The sequence below is a fragment of the Lagopus muta genome, chromosome 1, assembly GCF_023343835.1.
Source record: "Lagopus muta isolate bLagMut1 chromosome 1, bLagMut1 primary, whole genome shotgun sequence".
In the NCBI taxonomy this organism is placed as follows: Eukaryota; Metazoa; Chordata; class Aves; order Galliformes; family Phasianidae; genus Lagopus; species Lagopus muta.
Genome location: NC_064433.1, coordinates 55784657 through 55805786, shown reverse-complemented (window position 1 = coordinate 55805786; position 21130 = coordinate 55784657). Strand labels below are relative to the sequence as shown.

Genomic DNA, 21130 nt, shown 5'->3' with positions numbered 1-21130 from the left:
AGCAGAATGAAGAAATACGACACTTTAACTTTTTAGACATTTGAGAGCAAGAAATAGACAACCCTTATTTGGGGTTAACTGTCACCTACTCAAGCTGTCTGAGAGGAGCACTACATTTAAGGAGATTAAGATCACAGCTATGATTTGATCATTGGTTTTAGTGCTCCTGAGGCTGTTCTATTTTTGAGATAGAGTAAGGGACATCAGCTCTTGCTCCATCTTCTCCCTACCCACTCTCTGCTCCTGGCTCCTCATGGCTTTGTACAATACCTGTGTTACTTCACCTAAAGTAGTTCTTCAGCATAATTAGTCTTCTACCTAAGTTAGGAGTCCTGTCCTTTCAATGGAGAGACTTGATGATACAGCTGTTAGTAATGAATCTCACACACCTGTAAATCCCTCTGTGTGGGTAATGCAGAGAAATATGTGCAGGCGCTGTATAAAGAACATCATCTTGCATAAGTGCTATTTTCAATGTGGACTGGAAGCTACAAGGATGATGCTAGACGGAAACCTTGGTTCAAGCCAAACGCGTACTTTGTAGGGCAATTTTTCTTTTTACCTTGAAAGCCATTGGCAGCTCAATAATGTAGAGGTCGACATAATCCAGCTGCAGGATCTTTAGGGTTTTCTCCAATGTGGGACGTACCAGCTCTGGTGGATGGCAGGTGTTCCACAGCTGGGGAAACAAGCACAGACTCTGTTTAGGGTGTCATGAGTGACAGCGAGCATCCTCCAGCCAATTCCCTCCATCTCATACACTCTTGTACTTCTGACAGAGCTCATTATACACAGTACAAAGATGCCATGGTCTACATTGCTGCAAGAAAAATGCAAGGGGCTTTATCCCATATTACTCCACAGGAATTTGTAGAAGTTAAGACAGGAATCCTTGCCCAGGACTGTCTGTGTGCTGACCCAGTAAAGCTACCAAATACCTGCTTGTTACAGGACAGGTTATTCAGAGTTGTGTTTATTGCAAACTCTTGCTCAATGAACTTAGGCAGATTCCTTTTGTTTTATGAGCTTTCCAAGCATATGCTTTCACTGGAAAACTTTGTTCCCACAAGAAATCTGTGGTCAGGTTTATGCTTGAAGGCTGAAGCTCAGATCATGTGAGCTTGCTATTGAATTGCCAAGCACCTGGCACAAAGAGGATCTTTTGGTTTTTTTCCTGTGGCCGTGGAGTCTGCGTGACTGCCGACATAGCAAAGTTTAAACTTACTCCTCTATCCTCACTGAAAGAAGTATTATTGTTTAATTACCGTAACACAGGTGTGATCAGTTAAAGGATAGCCTTTGCAACCTCTTTAATCATAACCAGTGCTATGGCCTGATGTTGCTATGGAGTGTGCTCAGTTGATTAGCTTGCAATGCTACCTCTAACAGAACTCTGCTGATGCAAATCTCTTGCAAGAATAGAACCATAGCATTGTAATTAGTAACCAAGAACTCTTTGTGAACCATTCTCTGAAGCTAAAATCTACAAAAAAGTGAAATTAACATACAATGGTATACAAGTACCATCTGGTTGCATAGAATAAGTTGGGCTATTCTATCTTTATTGGGGGAGTGATGGGGAAGGTTGGGTGTTTGGGTTTTTTTTTGTTTTTCAACGCACCAAGCTGACATTTGGAGTCATACTGTGATTTTTGGCACCTTCATTGGCTGGAAAAAAACTGATGTTTGTCGGTATAGTCATTGTCTAGCCAATTTTGCTACCAATGCAGAAGTCACAGCATGCCAAGTTGTAGAATGAAACCATTTCTGAAACATGAAACACTTGAACTGAAGTTTTCAAAAGGTAAGGATTATAGGTGTTAAGACATAGCCTGAGTAAGTTTTGAAGTATTTTAATTATTATTTACTTAGAGTGTAAACTACTTAGTTGTGCCGGCAAAGGCAAGAATGTTATCTTGAAGCTTAGCTGTCCTAAGAGCATGCATATCTTCCTGCCCTAAGCTGAAGCACCAAAGTGACACCAACACCTCAAAGTTCACACTGGGTCTTAATCCTGTTGCAAAAAATGAAGAATTTAAGATCAGTGAAGTGTTGACTACATGGGTTGAGGTGTAGCACAGTACAAGGCTCAAGGTCCTGCTCTCAGTTTTAAGCTGTTAAGCTGGATTTCCTGAAAGCCTTTGGTCTGGGTGCTATTAAAGCATTTGCCAATCTTTGATTTTCATTTTACAAGTAAAATGAGATGTTCTTTTGAACTTCACATATGTAAGGAAGTGAATCTTTATATCCTTCATGTTTAGTTTGTTTTGTTACTTTGATTTAGAAATTTAGTAACTGAAGGTATATTGACAGCTTGGGAGCTGTTTTTCCTAGTGCCCTTAGTAGCTCAGTGCTGTTGAGCTAAGTTCATGCCAGTGAATATCCATCACTTTTAAAAAATGCAGAAATTCTAAGGAAAGAGTCTTTAGAAATAGCAAACATTTGTATTGCCTTAATACACAAATGCCATGGAAACTTAAGAGTTTCACAACTGTTTTCATGATTTGTACAAGTTATTGTATTATCTACCTAAGTAGAACCCATGTAGACATTCGAGAAGTCAAAGCTGCCAGCTGGCTTCAGCATTTCAGGACACCATATTTCCTGGAAATGTTACTTTTATTTTAATGAAAGAAATATCCTGGGATGAAAGAGGAGACCAAAAAAGGTCTTGCTGTATAAGCCAAGAGAGCTGCTGGCAATTGATAGAAAACCTCTAAAATTTCTGGATGCTGAGCTGCTGTGCCTGACCAGCCAGCCAGCAGCGAGAGCCAAGTGCAAGTGCCGATGATTTCAACTGGCAGTTGCAGCATGGTTGCACCAACTCACTATTCCAGTAACAGTGCCACTCCGTGGAGACATTCTTGTTAGTCCCTGCTGATTGACCAGCCTCTGACTCGCATCATCTTTGTTTAAGAGAAGGCCTGTATGAAGGAGTTGCATGTGCAGAGTCTTCTGTATGTATTTCCAGGACTTCTGATTCAGTGAGGTTGAAAACAAACACAACTTTTGTTGTGCCTACTACTTTCAAGAATGTTCTATTACTACATTTTCCAGAAGATGCAACAGTTAATGTTGGTCAGTTATCTATGAAGGTCTGATGTATCTACTGGTTTGATATTTGCCTATAATTTGTTCAGTGCAAAGATGTATAAGCTACACAAAGCTAAAGATATGTAAGTTCATTAGACAAAGGCCATCCAGTCCCGCTCTTTCTGGAAGGCGCAGAGTGGCTGTTAAAATGTCCAATGAAACCTATGAAAATCCTGGACTGATGGATTCATTTTTTGCAGTATATTTTCCACTTCTGCCTTTGATCACTTTAAAGGCTACAGAAGTGCTCTAATCAAGATGACCACCTAAAATGAAACCCTCATTTTGTCAAGCACAAGCAGGGCACAGCAGAAAGATAAATCTGTGTGTCCTATCTCACAGTCCCAAGGAAGGCTGGAACTACAGGCATTGACTACCACAGTACTGCAAGTTGCAACTTTGATACTAGCAGGACACTTGCAGTTTAGGGAACAACTGAACTCATAATCAAGAAACAGAAGGTGAAATTTCACAGCTCAATGTTTAAGTAGTGGGTAAATATATCTAGTGATCAGATCAGACAACTGAACATAGAAAGGCTTAATAAATAAAGTTTGGAGAATAAAATTTTGCCAAGAGGTGCTCTTTTGGAGATGCTGATGGGGGAAGCAGTTGGGAAAGCAGTTATTCAGTTTTAATCTTCATATCCAATTTTGTTGTTTTTTTTTTTAATTTGAAATATTACTGGTAATATGCAGTAATGATGCTACAAAACAGTTGAAATAAAATATTTTAACTGATTGAAATAAATGTATTGGCATATGAGAAACTGAGAGATTACCCTGATCAAAGTGGAAATTCTGAGGACTTGAAGCTTTTCTTAGGATGGCAAAATTGTGACTGTAACCAGTAGTGCTGAGCAGGGAACTAGGAGTAAAGTTGCATATTTCGCAGACTGAAAATTGCTTTACTTGGAAGTTGCTCTATAGCTGTTGAAAATCCTCTTGGTCTGCAAACTACACAATCTAAAGCTTATTTTCCCAGATCATACAGCTTAACTAAATTGCTCATAGTAAAACAGGCCTTTTATCCCATCAGAACTTTCACTCTAGGAACTGTATATTTATTTCCAAGGCTGTTGAGTAACTCCTGTGGATTACGTCTTATTTGGGAAGGGAGAAAGGGAAAATATTAGGCTGTTATATTCAAAGAAGCATTGCCGGAAGGGGAACTTGAGGCCACAGAGTCCATTAGAAACTGGACAGGAACCATGGGCTTTCTGGGAGTCATCTGATCTTTTTTTAGAAATATGCTTTCTCTTATGCCCATAATCCGGTCAATGTATTTGTAGCAGCTTCTATCGTATGTTTTATTGGACAGGGGATTTCTTTCTTCTAGCAGGGAACCTGCTCTTACAGCTGGGATTTTAAAACAATAACTTGCTCATGCACTACTCCAGTCTTGTTACTGTAAACCCAAAGTGTGATGACCTCTCCCAGTGTGTTGATTCATGATCATAGAAGTCTTTAATGACAGACAATACAGTAACTAGGGTGTAGCTTGATTAGTAATTCTTTGGCAGCAGTACCAACATAAGCACTTGCTGTTCTCCTGTACATAGACACTTGCATGCATGTGTTGGCTCCCACCCCTTCCATTGTGCAATCTCAGGGCAAATCTTTATGGGGAATTGCTCTAACAGAAAGTAACTCATTTGCAAGATCATTGTCCGGATCTGGCTCAGTATGTGACTATACAAATGCTTGTGCCAGCACAACACGTGTGACAGTAACAGCCCAGGTAGCACCACTGAGTGTAGCAATGGTCTAAACTTGCAGGTACCTACAGTACCAGGCAGAACACGTACTGCATTGTTCCCATTGCTAACTCACCTTTAAACTGACAACAGAGATTACTGTGCTTTACAGCAAAGCGAATGCTGAAAATGCTATCACTTCATGGTAAAAAGAGGAAAGAAACACAAAGAATGTTGGATCGAGAAATACACTGGATGTTGACCACTGGCGTTTTTAAGAAAGTCCATTCACAGAAATCCCAGACTTATTGTGAATAATATGAGCATAACTTCTAACCTTGCCACAATAGAAGATGTCTTCTCTCTTGATCTTTCCTTCAGCAATCTTCTCCCGGATGGCTTGTCCCACTTCGTGCTCATTGTAATAGACAAAGGCACCATCGATGTGGCGATAACCGGTATCAATGGCAATCTTCACTGACTCCAAACAAGTGCCTTTGGGAGTCTAGTGGGAGAAGAGAAAGAATAAATATCGTTCCAGCCTCCTGCTTGCTCCCTGTGCAATGCTATAGTCATTGAGATAGGCACAAGTTTTATGCTGGTGTTCACCCATTCTAATCATCCCTCTTGTTGCCCGGGTCTGGCTCAGTACGTGACTATACAAATCCTTATGTCAGCACAACATGTGGGTAACAGCTCAGGTAGCACCACTGAGTGTAACAATAGTCTAAACGTGCAGGTACCTACTGTATCAGGCAGAATGTGTATTGCATTGTTCCCATTGCTAATTCAGCTTTAAACTGAGAAACATACAATCATCAAGGTTGGAAAAGACATTTTAGTCCAGCTGCCCACCTAGTACCAATATTTCCAAACTAAACCATGTCCCTAAGTACAACATTTAAACATATCTTGAACTCCTCCAGAGACTATGACTCAGCCACCTCCCTGGCAGCCTGTTCCAATGCCTTACCACTCTTTTGAAGATGAAATGTTTCCTAACATCCAACCTGAACCTTCCCTCATGCAGCTTCAGGCTATTCCATGTAGTCCTACTGCTAGTCACAAGAGAAGAAGCTGACTCCCACCTCAGCACAACCTCCTTTCAGGTCATTGTAGAGAGCAATAAGGTCTTCCCTTGAGCTTTCTCTTCTCCAGACTGAACAATCCCAGTTCCCTCAGCCATTCCACATAAAATCTGTGTTCCAGATCCTTCCCTGGACACACTCCAGGCCTCAATGTCTTTCTTGTATTGAGGGGCCCAAAACTGAACTGAACTGAGGTGTGGCCTCACTGGATCTGAGTGCAGGAACCATCACTTCCTTGCTCCTGCTGGCTACACTTTCTTATACAAGCCAGGAGGCCACTGGCCTTCTTGGCTACTTGGGCATACTGCTGGCTCATGTTTAGCTGAGCCCAAATACCTGTGTTTCAGCATCTGAACAAAAATGTGCTGTGTTCTTTGTTCTTTTCCTTAAAAATATCATACATATGGAATTAGATTGCAAAAATAAGCTAGAAAAAAGCAGAACATTCGCTATGTGTCTGGGAAAGAGAAGTATAAGAGTCTTCAGAAAGTAAGAACTGAATGTACTTGAGATGTAAATTATTTCAGAATTTCTCACCTAGTAAAGATTTTCTTGCAACACCTGTTTAATAAAATTCATTCTTCTAATGGAAGAAGGCTTTTTTGTTGAGCAGAGCTGGTCAGCCTTCTGTCTCATTAGAAACTGCATGAATAGCGTATGACCCAGCGTAGCAGGAAGGAGAAGTTTGGATGTGTCTTCTTTCTTTTCAAACCAATTTACCATTAGAGGTATTACAGTTCAAAGGGTGATGTTTTAGGGAGGGTTACTGATATTCCCAGTTGTGGATGGACAGTTGCTTTGCAGTGTGGCTATGAATCAGCAGGCTGTTTAGTGTATGTTTATATACCTCTTGGCACGTCCAAGAGACATTTCTGGATTTTGTGCTGCACTTTCGATTACTCATCTTTGCTGAAATTCAAAGTGAGCTAGTTTTGCTGTTTTTTAAAAGCCATATTTTCTAAAAGCTGATGTGGCAAGTAAAATAAGTGCTGGGCAAAGCAAGGAAAAAAGGCAAGTGGTCACGGAAAGTATTTGACTGATCACTGGACCAAAAAACATCTTATTGTTGCCACAGTTTGCTTAACAATGAGCAGCTCTAAGCAGTGATGGCCAAAGGTGCTCAGTGATGCATGGCAACATTTTTCTCCCACTTTTTCACTGACATTTCTCTGGTGAGACAGGGACATCTGATTCACTTAAAGATGCCATGGGATGCTGAAGCTTCCTAGGACAATGATCTTCTTCACATCCATGGAAGAAAGGCTGATGAAGGCTTATTGAAGACATGTGGGATCAACATCTCTGTCTTTAAATCACAGAGCTGCAGCTAGTGGTAGGTTATTTGGGTGTAACAGGAGCGTATCCCTGTGTGCTCACTTTGCTTCTCAGCATCCCATCCAGGCTGACTGTATTGGATGGGACTGAGCTGGCTTCTGTTCAGATTAAAGGGGGAGCTGTCTGCCTAAATATTACTTAAAACACAAAGCTGCTCATGCTTGCCCTCATTTACTGCAGACCTGACTGATGACTGAGAGGCAGAAAGACACAATTTGACAAGCTAAAATAATTAGAACAGTCATGATGCAATATTGTCTGCTTAATTAAGGGAAACAATGAAACACTTGTTAGAATGCTTTGCTGCTTTCACTGTGGAAGCCCATGGGAGCATGCTCAGCCCCACCAGGGTCCTTGCCGAGCTTTTAGTAGAATGTAATGAAGATCAGGGCAGCAAAAAGCCTTTCAAGAACAGCTAGTTTTCTAGTTTTCACTTGGGACATGTTAGGAGCATAAGGCATAGCGTGCTGACAACCTCCAACACATTCATTGCTTGTCCCTATCTGAACCTGATAGAGCCAGATTTGAGGAAGGTAAGAGACTAAAAGCTCCAAACCAGATGCTATGAGTCTGCAGTTACTGATAGCAGCAACATCAGGCTTGTCACAGCTATGAGCTGCAATAGGGCTGGAGCTATGGTTGCATGGCATGGCTTGCCCAGAAAAGCAAGTAAGCTCAGCTTAAGGCTCTGACCAAGTAATGGGTAGTTATCTGAAAGAGAAATATATTTTTAAAAGTGCAGTCTGTTTTCCCTATTAAACCTGATTTTTCGAACACTGTGATTTTTAGACATTTTCAGCTTGTTTGACTGCTATCATTAATGTGTGTATAAGCAGAACATTTATAATACAGTGACACGTTACCTTAATACAAATTAAAAAGTGCCTGATTTTTTGTTTGTTTGTTTGTTTGTTTGTTTTTCCTCTTTGTTAAAGAGCCTAAAAATGGGATGTGGATCTGATCCCAAGATTTCCTCTCTCTTTTCTCCTTGCTCTCTTACGAGACTGCATGAGCACAGCTCCCAGTTGTTTCCTCAAACTATAAACTAAACTCCATGAAGCAGGGAAATGTTGATTACTGAGTTCCATCATTTCTCAGACACCAGGGATGTTTTGATCGGTGATGAAAACAGAAGGAACATGGAATGAAGAGCAGAGCCTTTCAGATTGGGAAATGGTATCACTGCAGACTTGGGAGGAGAGGGTAACAAAGGGAAATGAGCAAGCTTGCAGCTACTTCAGCTGGCTTTGCCTGAATAGGCTAACTTATATTAGTGCTGAACTCCTATATATTTCTTATTTCTTTTGCATGGGACTTGTACACATCTGTACAAATAATCTTGTGAAAGACTCCTCCATCTCAAGGATTAATCTTATCCTTTGGGGACTGGAGGAGGTTTTTTTTGGATCAGGACTTGATTATCAAGGGCTGGAGATGGGTTTACATTAAATACAAATGTTTTTATTGCACTAGTTCATTTCATCTGATGTGGTATATTAGTTCTGACAGATTCTGGTTTAAGGTGCTTCAGATAAAAATGCAAGGGGGAACCTAAGCAACAGTTTTTGGAAAATCCTGCCTCTATTGAACCCTCTGAACTGAAGGCCTGGGACATCTGCGAGCCTGGAAACTTTATACCATATGTTTATTTTCATTCTGATGGAGAAACTATCATCTCTACTATTTCACATATCTAATCCTTCCAAATCCTGCAGTAATGAGCTGTGGTAAACTGTGCTGATGAGTTGCACAGGCTCGTCATGTTGTGGTTTTGCCACTTTTTAGAAGCGCTGCCTTAAGTGTTGTATCTTATTCCGCTGTTCCTGACAGACCGTATTAAAACAGGGTGGCTCAGATCAACACTGCTCATCTGTCTTTCCAACAGAGAGGGCACAAGCTTAGATCTCTCCTTTCTACCCAGGCCGAGATGTTTTATTCTTTTCAGCTTCTCATGGAGATAAAATCCCTCACAAGAAAACACAGTGCTGTGTAAGGTCTGGCATCTCCCCCAGGACAGCTAGGCCTCGTTGGCCTTGCTGCTGGCAGTGCAAAAAGTGGCTGTCCTATTCTCTTTAGGCAGCCCTCTGTGTGTTCTTGCTCCATTTCCCTACTAAGCAGCAGTCATGTGTAGAGCAATACAAATGCATGCTGAGACACCAAAATATCCCAGCATGGTGCTATGAACCTTTGTGCTTTGTCAGTGGTCATTCAGGAGGCACTGGCCTTAAGACAAAATTTTACTTCTTTATTACTTTTTATTTAATCGTAGATAAGAGGTGTGCTTGTCTCTTAGCTGTAATTAATGCTCCAGCCTCTAATCAGAGTGCCCTGCACCCATGCTACTTTGATCAAAGGCTGTTATTTTAGAACCAGGATTTTATAACCGCTTGTACATTGTAGGTCAGATTTTATCTGTGATGGTCTTACATTCAGTCACTAATGTGTGCCAAAACAGGCATTATATTTATTACATCTATTCTGATAAAAGAGGAACCAGTAAGTTGAGTAGAACCCCTCACTGTATCGCTAATAACACCTTTAATAGCACACAAGTTATTTTTAAAATCATACAGTTAAAAGAAATAACACACAGGTTTTGTCCCTCCATCAGTCAGTAGTGTGTAAACCTACTGGTTTACCAGCACGCATGAGGGATTAAACCTGCAATCACTTCCTTCAGATCCATGATAAGTAAATCTGGCAGAAGGGTGAGGGAAGCAGACTCAAATCTGCAACTTCATTGAAAGAGAAAGAAGCAATTTGGCTCCTTCTCCATAGATGAAGTAGCCAACTGGCCAGTTACCACATTTTATGAGTCTGAAAAAGCAATGTGCTTCATCAGGTCTGCCTGTCTGAAAGGGTCTGCTCTCTTTTCCTCTGAGACCATCAACTTTTTTTTGGTAATGTTTGTTCCAGACACCTTCCATCACATCCCATTTTGTCAAAAGCTATTCTCCCTACCATGGAAAATGTACAGCTTCAAATCTGCTCAGGATTACATGTGATCAAACCACTGGAGAATATTCTATTGTGCAGACATACCCACAAATTTTGCTGTTGCCTGTCCAGCAGAATAGTATTTACTTAGCAGTGTTCGTGGTAGTCTTACTCATTACTGCAATTTAGTGTTGCATTTCAGCTTCCTGCCATTCATTCTGCTTCTTCTATAGCATCCTTTTCTGATCAGCAATTTCCATCAGCTTTTCAGCTGTTTAAAAGTGATTACAGTTACCTCTAAAGACAAAGCTAGTGGGACACAGCAGTCAGACAGATAGCAATCTTGCATGCAACAGCTGCCACAAGCAGTGCTTTTAAATGTCTTAACATCGCTGTTGTAATTTATTCCTTAATAGTGCATATGGCAAAAAGTCACAGTCTGACTCAGGCTCCCATGCTCTACTTTGCTTTGCTTCATGCATGCAGCTTTGCAGTTGCCCCAGCCTCTGCAGTGCATGGGGGCTGAGGCAGCAGCAATGAAAGGAATTAGTGCTGAGTATCTCATCTGGTTAGTGGTATCCAGTCCCCCAGCTGGGACTGGTGAGCCTGGAAGGAAGAGTTGGAGGTGTTGGGAAAGAGGGCTATCTCCTGGAAAAATCTGACTTGAGCTGCAGCTGAGTTACACGAGGGATCCAAACTGTGGGCTGAGTGCTCCAGTGCTAACCTATAATTTAAGATGTGAAGCTGCTGTTTAGGAATCTTAGTCAGCTAAATACAGGAAGGAGAAAGTAGGTACATTCCTGGGCTCAGCGCCTCCGTTGCCAGAGCTCGGCACTCACACAGAGATTCTTATGCAAGTTTCTTGAAGCCCAATTGCTTATTTCCATTTGCCTGTTTTCCGGACAAGCTGGAAAAGAGGACTGGCTTAAGATGTCAGGAGGAGAACGTAGAAAACGTGTACTGAAGGCATTACAGGAAAGCGCAGGTTGAGTTTACAAAGCCAGAGGATATAAGCCACACAAGGGTACATTCTTAGAATTGTTTAATCTTGTAAAGGAGACGCTGTACTGTACACCTCTTTCTTGGAAAATGCAACTGCCAGCACATCTCTCTCTCGTACACAGGAAAATCTGGCTTTCCTCCCCCGGAAGTATTGGCAGCCACCATCCGGGAAGCAAAATCCGGAGAAGGGATCTCTGCAAAAGCAAGGCTGAGAACGGAGGCAGCACAGCTGAGAGCCAGGAGCTGCTGTGCTGGCTGGGGGTTTGCTGTGCAAGAGAGTGCATTGCCTTAGAAAGTGGAGGGTAGCAAATGTGCCCACAGTAGATGCTGTGAACGGTGATGCTCTCTTCCACCAGTCACACAGATGAGCATGGATGAAGGGAGCCTTTGTCTCTAACATGAAGTCCCATCAGTGGTTGGAAGCCTGAGGTCTGATTGCCCAAACAGCAGCAACTTAGATTGCATAACTACAGATTTAGCATTTCTAGAATTCCTCTGACTTTGTTATTCTGGGATTTACTCAAAGCTGTGTTCAGGAAAGCCTTATTATTGTAGCTGGCAGAGGCTGCTGGAGCTTTTCTTACCACTTGATTGCAGAATCCTCCGTTTTAGGATCGCTGCAGCTTTTCAGTTAATGCAAACCTGGGCTGAAGGGCTGCCATGCCTCAATTTTAAGCAGCTAGAGCATTAAAGCAAACCAAGCAAATGGTGTGCACACCTGGGTGCCCTGCTCTCAGCATCAGTGAATTGGGTTGGGACAATTTGCTATAGAGCTGGAGCATACCGTATCCAAACAGCCCTAAAAAGCACATACCTAATTGCAAGGGTGGACGCTATCAAAACACCCTTCGAACAAGAAACATGATCCCAAGGATGCGAGAGGCACAAGGGAAGGATGTAGCACCAGCCTGTGCAACAGCGGACGGGAAAGAAAAGGTTGCCAGTAGTTCTTCCACTTCATTCCTTAGAGTTAAAGGGGAGAGGTTTCTGGCACCAGTTGGCATAAGCATTTGCAAGGGCAGATGTAAAGCTTGGGGAATTCCACCACCTAGTTAGCTGAACCAACAAAAGTTGGCGTTGTTGAAGCTTAGAGAGGCATTTTCTGCACAATGTTTTCAAGTTTTGACAAATGTGGCCTCCCAGGTCAACTGAAGACGCAGCCCAGATGTTGGCTTCCCGCGTGAGCCACAGGAACATGTTTACGCTGCTCTCTGGGGAACTGCGGGGAATCAGGGGCACATGGGAGCACGCAGGCACATTTAACGTATGGAGTCACTCAGGGACATTTTAGAAAACGGAACAGGTCTGTCTGGAAAATTGGGTTCTAAGTGTTCTTGCCAAAAAGTATATCTTTCAGTTGTGTTAATTCAGATGACTCACTTGTAGGGGTTCAGTTTTTCCATGCTCTTCAACAATGCCGGCAATTCCCTGTCTCCTCTTCCGCAGAACAGTCTTCGTAACTTTGATTTACAGGGAAGGGCTTTCCCTGAGGTACTTGAGCAGAGTTAAAAATTCAACATCTTTAGAATGCCAGAGAAAGAGGAAAAAATAATCTTTTTTTGTCAATATTTGGGCTGCACATTATTGCATTGGTAACAGCTAACTTTGTAGTTTTTGGAAGAGGGATATATTGAAACAGCTAGTGCTCGTCACTGCAGTGCACAGCTATGGAACGGAAAAGGTCTGCTTCCCATTTGGTTACTCTTCAAACAAATATCCTTAAGACTGTTTTTGGGTAGTGCTACTGTCCTAAAAGCTTATCTGGATTAACCTGCTATTAGTTTTGCATCTGGACCTATTAAATGCAATTCCAACCTCTGTCACAGTCAGACAGCCAGCTCAGTGGGTGATATTAGCATCTGATATTTACCATACAAAAGCCATACCAGCACCCAGCCAATACTGTCATCTCCTCAATGTTGCCTTGCTCCGGGAACGCTTCCCTCTGGAGCTCTCAGGCGGTGTCCAGCTCCGTGTGTGTCGGTGCCGTGTTTGGGAGCCAAGGGAAGCCGTGCCAGGCTGGCTGTGAGAGCTGGCTCTTCAGCTTGGATTACACAGGCACTGCTGCATGGGGGCCAGGAGATTATCTGGCTGTCATCAGCTCCATCAGCTGAGGTCCTCCCCTCTGCAGCCGGGGGTATGTCTCCTGCTCCTGGAAGAGCATGGAGACATTTTTACACAGCAGCTCTTGTGTCAGTAATGACTACAAGGCTTATCGTTTTAAGAAGGGTGTATTTAGTTTAAGGCGTGCTCAGGTTTGGGGCTGAGGGGTAAGCAACTCTAACTAACCAATGATACAGTCTACTCATCAGGGCAAAGTAAGGAATCTACTGCTTTCTGCAAATAGCAATTTTGTGGCTGCTTTGCTCATAAATCCTTCATAGGTTAATGAACCTTGTAGCTAGAAAGTTAGTCCTTCATTCACCCTCATATATGAGGCTGGGCCCATCCTCATTGGGCTTTTCACATGTTGATCATTTCAGTGAATGCAGCTTTTAATGCACCCCGTATGATGAGACACTAATTGTGTTGAGAGCTGGAAACACCACAGAAGCTGCTGGCACGAAGCAGAGGTTAGTCATACTATCAGTTTGTTTTCTCTTAAGCTTCATGATTCATAGAAATGAAGAGCCACAAAGATCTCAGCAGAGAAGACACAGGAAAGTAAACAGGCATTTCTGTGAATTCAGCAGTGTCTGAGAGTCACAGTTTTGTGCAAATAAAAGACATAAGAAAAAAGCTTACATCCTCAACAAATTTGCATGCAAGAATCTTTCCTTCCACTTGATGGAGGGCGATGAATCATTTTGTCAAATCCAACTTTACCGGTAAAAGGACAGTTTCTACACAACAGATAGGAGTTTCTGAGCTTGCCACATATCAGAAAGAAAAATGGCTTCCTTTCTGATTACCTTTTTTTTTCTAATTACATGACTCAATTTTCTCTTCTTAATGAGTTCAAGATGCAATCTTGCATTTATGCAAGCCGTAAGCATTCCATTGTATAACATGAGGCTACAAGGAGTTAGCAGAAACAGAGGTGTCGTAAGGTGGTTGCAGACAGGGGAGCAGAGGTCATGGCTGAGCACCAAGGAGAACATGTTGAAGTCACAGAAATATAGAAAGGCTGTTCCAGCTACAGAGATGATGTATGGCAGAGCGGGAAATGCTCTGATTGTCTGCCAGATAAATAAACTCTGCTTTTCACTGGTGGCAAATATTGAAAGCATATATGATAGGGAACTTTAAAATGCGTCATGCAACTAAGGTTTTTAGCAAAAGTTGGTGATGAAAGCAGGATTTTGTTGAGAGCCATCTGATGATGGGAAGGATGAGCTGCGAAAGCAGTACCTGAAGTACTCTGGTCATCCCTCATCCTTTGGTATACTTGCCATCTCTGTATCAAACAGTAGGAATTGATTCAGGCAATAATAAGAGCCCATAGTCACTGCAGCTCTTCAAAGCCTCATGCAGGCTCTTTCTCCTGTCACTTCTTACAGTGCTTTTGATTGCACTTCCAAGCCAACAGCCACTCTTCTGCCTCAGAGCCTGTCATCCTGCTGCCTGCTACACGCTGGCATTGGTTCCTGTCTCTGGAGACCAAATACTAAGAAACCCTGCCTTCATCTGCTCTTGGCAACCAGGTCTTGCCAGTGACTGTGACTTAGCTGAGGAATAAGCATTGAAATCTGAGAGGCTGAGCAGCAATGGCATCATTCAACAACTTTTTTTTTTTTTCTTTTTTTTTCTGGAAGATTACTTTGCTTCTTAAGTTCAGGGCATAAATATGAGGCTCTATAGCCAACTATCTCAGCTGACTCTCCCCCAGCCCCTTTTCACTCTGGATTCCAGTATCATTGTTAAGAACGAAAATGGTAACATACTTCCCTGGCCTACACCTGGTGTAGTCAATGATTTTGTGCAGGTTCATTGCAGACCTAACTCCAGACTCTCACTACTTGCTGAGCTCACATACAACTCTGGGTGTAGCTGTTCATGTTAAGAGTACTGTGGTATTTTTCATTTTTTTATAGCGTGTTGTGGGAAGTGAGCTGAGGCTGTTAGGATGTGTGCATGTTACAGCAGTTCCTTCTCCTGCCTTTATTATCTCTTTCAAGTAAAATCTAGCAGCAGAGTGGGAGGTTTACCTCAGGATGAAGACCAAAGGCGGTTTGGATTTATGAAGGAGAAATTCACAGAGATTGGGAAATGGAAGCCTTTGAGATTCAGCCCTCTCTCCAGAGCTCTGGGGTATTGCTCCTGCCTGGGATGTCCAATACCTGCTCAGTCTGATAGCTTTGGATCAAGCCAGGTGACTTTCCTGTGAGTCACCTGAAATCTTTGCTGTCTCCATTCAATCATGTTTCAGAAGTTGGTGATGGCCGGAAGGGAAAAAAGGCAAATTAAATGGTATGTAATCCCCCATACTGCAGTTCAGAGATCTATCTGTAGCCACAAATCAGCTGTTGCTTCTTTTGCCCTCAGGGTAGCCTATGCCCAGCTGCAGTGAAGGGCAGTCTGCACCAGAGATGCACCATTAATGGTGATCAAAACATTTCATGCTGTGCGTGCCCTTCTGTGGGGAAGTTTTGGCATAAAAGGTCCTACAAAAGCACTAGGGGCTGTTAGTACTGAACAGCGAAAGGTTACTTTGTTCAGCTTCTAGCTTGGGTGCAAAAAGCAATTCAGGGTGCCAAAACAGTGTTTTTACTTATGCAAAACAGATTTTTGACTTGGTCACAAAGATAGGATGTGGGAGCCCTGGGTGATCTTCTCTTCTCCCTGATTCAAAACAGCCACTTCCTTTTAAACAGAACTCAGGCTCACACTCACATGGGTGACTTTGTGGCAGGCAAGGACTTGGGGCACAGCCCTCTCCTACCTGGTAGAAATCACACAGAGCTGTTCATAGCCAAAGCTGTAGGGTTAGTGGGAAGAGCGCTTTCCTGCAGGGTGTGTGCAGTTCTTCGTGCTTCTCTCAGACTATCACGCACTCCCGAGATTATGTTATGTCTCTGGGCTGTGTGATATGAATTTGGTTCCCAGTGATAGAGAAGAAGATTGAATCTGGTTTCCCATGTGGGTTCCCTAACCAGTAGGCTATTTGGGCTATTCATCAGGCAACCACTACCTCCAACTACTTTAATAATCCTTTGATTCCTCAGCTTGTACTGCCAGTGCCCAAAATCAAATGCTTTGCCATTTGTTTTGCCTGAAACTATTCCACAAAACTGCTTCCAATTCATAAATGGATTTTGGCTACCTCAGAACCTCATTTTCAGCAAAGAAGTTGCAACTTGCCAGAAGCCCTCACCCAGCGCTATACTTAAGCGCTTTGCCCAATCTTATGTTTCAGAAGCAATGCCTCTTGTACAGTGTGGTTGCCACAACCTTCCCTCCAAGCCTTCTCCTCCTTCAGTAAAAACAGGAAGGCAAGAGAGGGTCTGTGGCCAAGGCCCCCTTGACCTTCCAGAGAGACAGTGATTATTTACACAGAGGCACCGTGCTGGTGATCCTAGCTGCGCTGAAAGGGATGAGTTATGAAGTGAAATGGATGTAAGTGTAGTTTTAATGAGGTGTAGGATTTCCAGGATTTAGGAGCATTTTTCACACCTTTCTCCTCCACTCCTGTTCAGCTCCGTTCGCCATCTGCTCCCTGCTGGGTTCAGGTCCTGCTCACTGGCCTCACTGGGAACTGAGTTCTTGTGCAGGGGATGACCCAGCTCTGCAGCTACACAAGGTTTGCCCTATCTCTTGTAGGGCAAACCTTGTGTTCCCTCCCACCCCACTTGGGGCTTCCCTCTCCCTCCCACCCCCCAGCCTCTCTGTTCTCCCAGGAATTGCTTTGGCTGCCTGGGGGTCTCTGGAGGGAAAGAGGGATGTGCAGCCCTTGCAAAACCACTCCAGCATGTGTGGAGCTTTGTTAGGAAGATCCATGCAGTCAGAAAGAAGCAGAATTGGCCCCACCTTGTAGAGCCTTCTGGAGGGTCTTGACAGCCCAGACTCACTGGTCCCACTGTGATTCCCTCCCAAAACCATCAAGAGAAGGGACATGGGAGAGTAGAAGAGAGAAAAGCAGGAATCAACGATGGATTTTTCTTGCTGGGATTTATTGGTAGGCAAGACTACTCGTTTCCTTCCCTGTGAGAGCAGAGAAGGAGAACACAGAGCCAACCTTAATGCACTAGAATACGTTGTTGATACAGATATTAGGAAACATCAATTTAAGCGGCAAAAGTGATTTCTAAGTGGGTTTTTTTTTTGTTTGTTTGTTTGTTTTTTTAATCCGAATTTATCACTAGTTGTTACAGCCAGTGAATATTCTTCACTTTTTGCTGAGAGATGTATTACGGCAAGTGGAGTCATTGCATTTTCCTGCTGTGCTGGGAGAATAAAACAGAAAGAACCACCCCCTCCCCCCAACACTGCCAGTCTCAAGGAATTAGATCAACATCTGGCCAGAAGAAAAAGGTCTCCTGTACCAGGGATAAGGAGTTTTCTATAAAAGTAATGTGATCATCAAACAGACCCTTTCTCAATGGTGCAGTGCTGCTCCAGCCGAGCGATGTGCTTCACTGAATCAGTAAACTTACACACAGGACCGAATACTGGCCAAAGATATTTTTTTTTCCTTGGTGTTTCACAACTTCAGAAGTGTGACTTATCTTCCAAAAGAGTCTTTAAAAGAACAATAAAGTCATTTAAGATGAGCAGGTGAGCTGCTGACACATTTCAATTCTGAAGGCACTGCTGTGCAGTGCAGTTTACCCAAACAAAGCCTGAAACACCAAAACTGTCCTCCTGCCCATTTTCTTGTAACTGACTGTCGGAAGAGCCCATTTCCCTGCTCTGTGGCTAATGAGATACGCCTGGTTTGCTCAACCAGTGAAAGCATTTCTGCACTCCAGGAAGGGCGCTCTGGGCTCGTTACAAGCTACCAGGCTGCAGCTCAAGATTGAGAAAACAGATTTATTTTGGACCAGGCAGTTTGACACAGAGGTGCCAGGGTGAATAACCTTTGGAAGAAGTCTGCCTCCAAGAGCAAGATGAATAAGCTGACAAGTGAGCGGCTCCACGATCTGTATCAAAGCACAGAACGGCAGCGTGTCACAGAGATCTGACTCACAAGCAGAAATAGTGTGCTGGTTACCGCTGGCACCATCACTGCCACCCGCTGCCTGCCTCCGCTGCAGTGAACGGGTGGCTCAGAGGCTGCTGCTTAAGCAATTCAGCCAGGAAAGGCTGCAGCTGAGGATTTTAAGGGAGACGCTCCAGTGCTAGCTCATAGAGCTCATAGCCTTGCTTGCTAAGGTAAACCCTGCAGGGTTCCTCACTGCCACAGCTCCTTTCAGCTCTCTAAGCAGGAGGCATAAGATGGGAGCACAACTGGGCACCCCTCTGGAAGCCATGCCAGGTACAATCAGCGCTCAGCAGAGCAGCTTGTCGCAGCTCAGCCACTCTTCATCACTGTGGCAAGATGCTGACATGAGCTCTACTATCAGCAAGGCAGCCTTTTTGAGCCATGACCCTTGTGTTCATCCTGCCCCATGCTCAGCAGCTGTGAACACTTCTGCAGCACATCCTGTGGCACCCTGTGACCATGCTTCCCCAGCTGCCTTCCCTGGCACCTTCCCACATCCAACACCCAATCCCAACCCTGGCGCAAGGCTGCAGCCCAGCACTGCAGATCAGCATGTCGTGCTTCACCTGGCCTGCTGGGAAAGTGGGCTTTCTGCAATGCCTTAGCATCTCCTACTCCCACCCGTAACTTTCTATCATGTTTACCCCGTGCAAAGATACAGCTCAGAGAATCAAACTCCTACAAGTGCCAGGGAAGGGAGAATGGGTGCTGGGACGCAGCCCCATCCCCCACCGGAGGTGCAGCCACCAGCAGCTGCAATTGCTCCAAATGGGGGTTGCCATACCCGGGCCCTGCTTTGTTGTCCCAACCCCCATTCTGCTATGAAGGCACGTGCAAAAAGCCAGCAGCCCGGGGCTGGAACCCCCTTACTTACAAATGATTCATTTGCCGGCTCTTCTGGGGCACTGCTCCTGCCAGCAGCCTCACCCACCAGCTTTGAACCCACAAGACTGCAAGTGTAGGGCTTGGGGACATGCCGATGCACAAGACTGGAGCCAGATGCTTTAAGTTTATTCAGAGCTATTTTGTCACCAAATTATGCAACATGCCCCTCTGCTACACAAAAGCTCCCGCTGGAGAGCTTAATTTTGTTCCTCTAACCCTTGTTCAAGGAACACCACTCGCTAAAAATATCCCCAGAAACCTCAGGGATGCAGGGGAAGGATGGTGCCCGGCGTCTGAAATCACAGATTCCCACTGGTTGTCCCTGCATGAGCCCGGGGTGCTCAGCGGGGAAATGGGCAGCACTGGGACCTCTCACAGCCCTCTGCTCCACTCCTGCGCTGCCTGCAGCAGCCTCTGTTGAAGTCCTCTGCCATTATTGGTAACGCACAACGGTGCGTTTACTTGTTGCTGATTAAGAGCTGTCTCTAGGAAGGCATTTTTAAATGCACTGCGGCGTGTGGAGTCGCTCAGAATATTGCATCTCGACGCTGATACTGTTACACAAGAAGGGCTCTGGCCAGCCTCACTGTTTCTACTCTTTAAACAAAGAAACAAACAGAAGGGAACGAGAGGATCGACCCTTCGGGAAAGAGACCAGCGAGCTGCCTTCATGCTTCCAGGTGTGCAAAGGGAAGAAGCATCAGGTGTTCTCCCACCGCCCCGACGCAGCGCCAAATGCGACAGTTCCACGGGACGCCTGCCCGGGACGCACAGCACCGAGGGATGCAGAACATTTGAGAGTGGTTTGGCCGCTGGCACTCAGCTTTGGGAGCTGCAGGAATCAAGATGCAGGAATTTGGGGCTTTGTTTTAGGAACATTCCTTGGAAAGTGTCGGGGCCAGCTGCGAGACGCTCCGAAATCCCTCATCTTATCTGCAGCGGGGCCTGCCTGGGGGACCCGAAACTCGGCGTGCCCGCCTGAGACGGGGTGCTGATCGGAACACCGGGATCGGGGTCCCCTGCCCGGGGGTGCGCGTCCCCATCGCCCCGAACCCCGTTCTGCGGGGAGGGGCACCGCGCAGCGCGAACTCGACGGGATTTTTATTTTCCCACCTTTTCGTCCTCTGCGCGCCGCTCACTGCCGGCACTCTTAACGGGCGCAATCGGGCTTTTTAAGTTTGCGGAGGAAAGGAGCGGAAAGAAGAACCGAGCTGGGAAGTGGTAGAGAGGAAGGGGAACGCAGCCCCGACTCGGGACTGTGCAGCGGAGACTGCCGTCACCTGCGGGGGACGCCCGGACCCGGACTTACTTTCTGGGGGTCGGCGTAGGTGCCCAGCCCCAGCAGCGGGATGCTGTTCCCGTCGCTCAGCGGGACGCGGTGGCTCTCGGCCGTCAGACTCATCTTGCCGCCAGGTAGAGCCGCCCCAAGCCCGGGGCCGCCTCCGCAGCCGCCCCGCGGATCCCTCCGCACCGCACTGTACAGACGGCTGTCGTGCGAGACCCGAGGTGCGAACTGCTCTCTGCAGCCGGCGGGGAGCGTCTTTTTGGGGGGCCGAGCCACGTGTGCCCGCCGCGGCCCTGCACCGCGCCCCGTCGCGCACCGCCCCGCGCCCCGCCCCGGCTCCGCGGCCACCGGCGGTCCCCGCGCACCGCCCCGGCCCGGAGCTCACGCGGCTGCTGCCGGGGGCCCCTGGATACCCCTAACCCGTCCGGAGCCCCGAGGGAGGCTGCCAGCCCCTCCCCCACACCCCCCGTCTGCGAGTCAAAGGGGAGCATCTATCACGAAAGCGATCTTTGCGGGGTCCTGGAGATCTATAGGTGCAAGCTAGCTTGCGTCTGGGGAAATGGTGGTGGCTCTCAAGGCTGGGATGTGAGCAAAGAACTCCCTTCTGGGAGAGTCCCTTACGTCACTTAGGACACCTGCACATTGGAGATGGAAAAAATTACACTTTT

General features: G+C 45.2%; 1 protein-coding gene across 1 annotated transcript in view; it reads right to left on the bottom strand.

Annotated features, from left to right (window-relative positions):
* The window catches only part of AKR1D1 (aldo-keto reductase family 1 member D1), a 34255-nt gene extending 13491 nt beyond the window's left edge, over positions 1-20764 (bottom strand). Inside the window, exons 1-3 of the mRNA XM_048945263.1 lie at positions 20487-20764; positions 5127-5294; positions 563-679 (exon numbers count right to left, since the gene is read on the bottom strand). Of these exons, the coding sequence (XP_048801220.1) occupies positions 563-679; positions 5127-5294; positions 20487-20579 (378 nt within the window). The 5' untranslated portion in view covers positions 20580-20764. The remainder of the gene's footprint in view (positions 1-562; positions 680-5126; positions 5295-20486) is intronic.
* Positions 20765-21130: the final 366 nt, after the last annotated feature.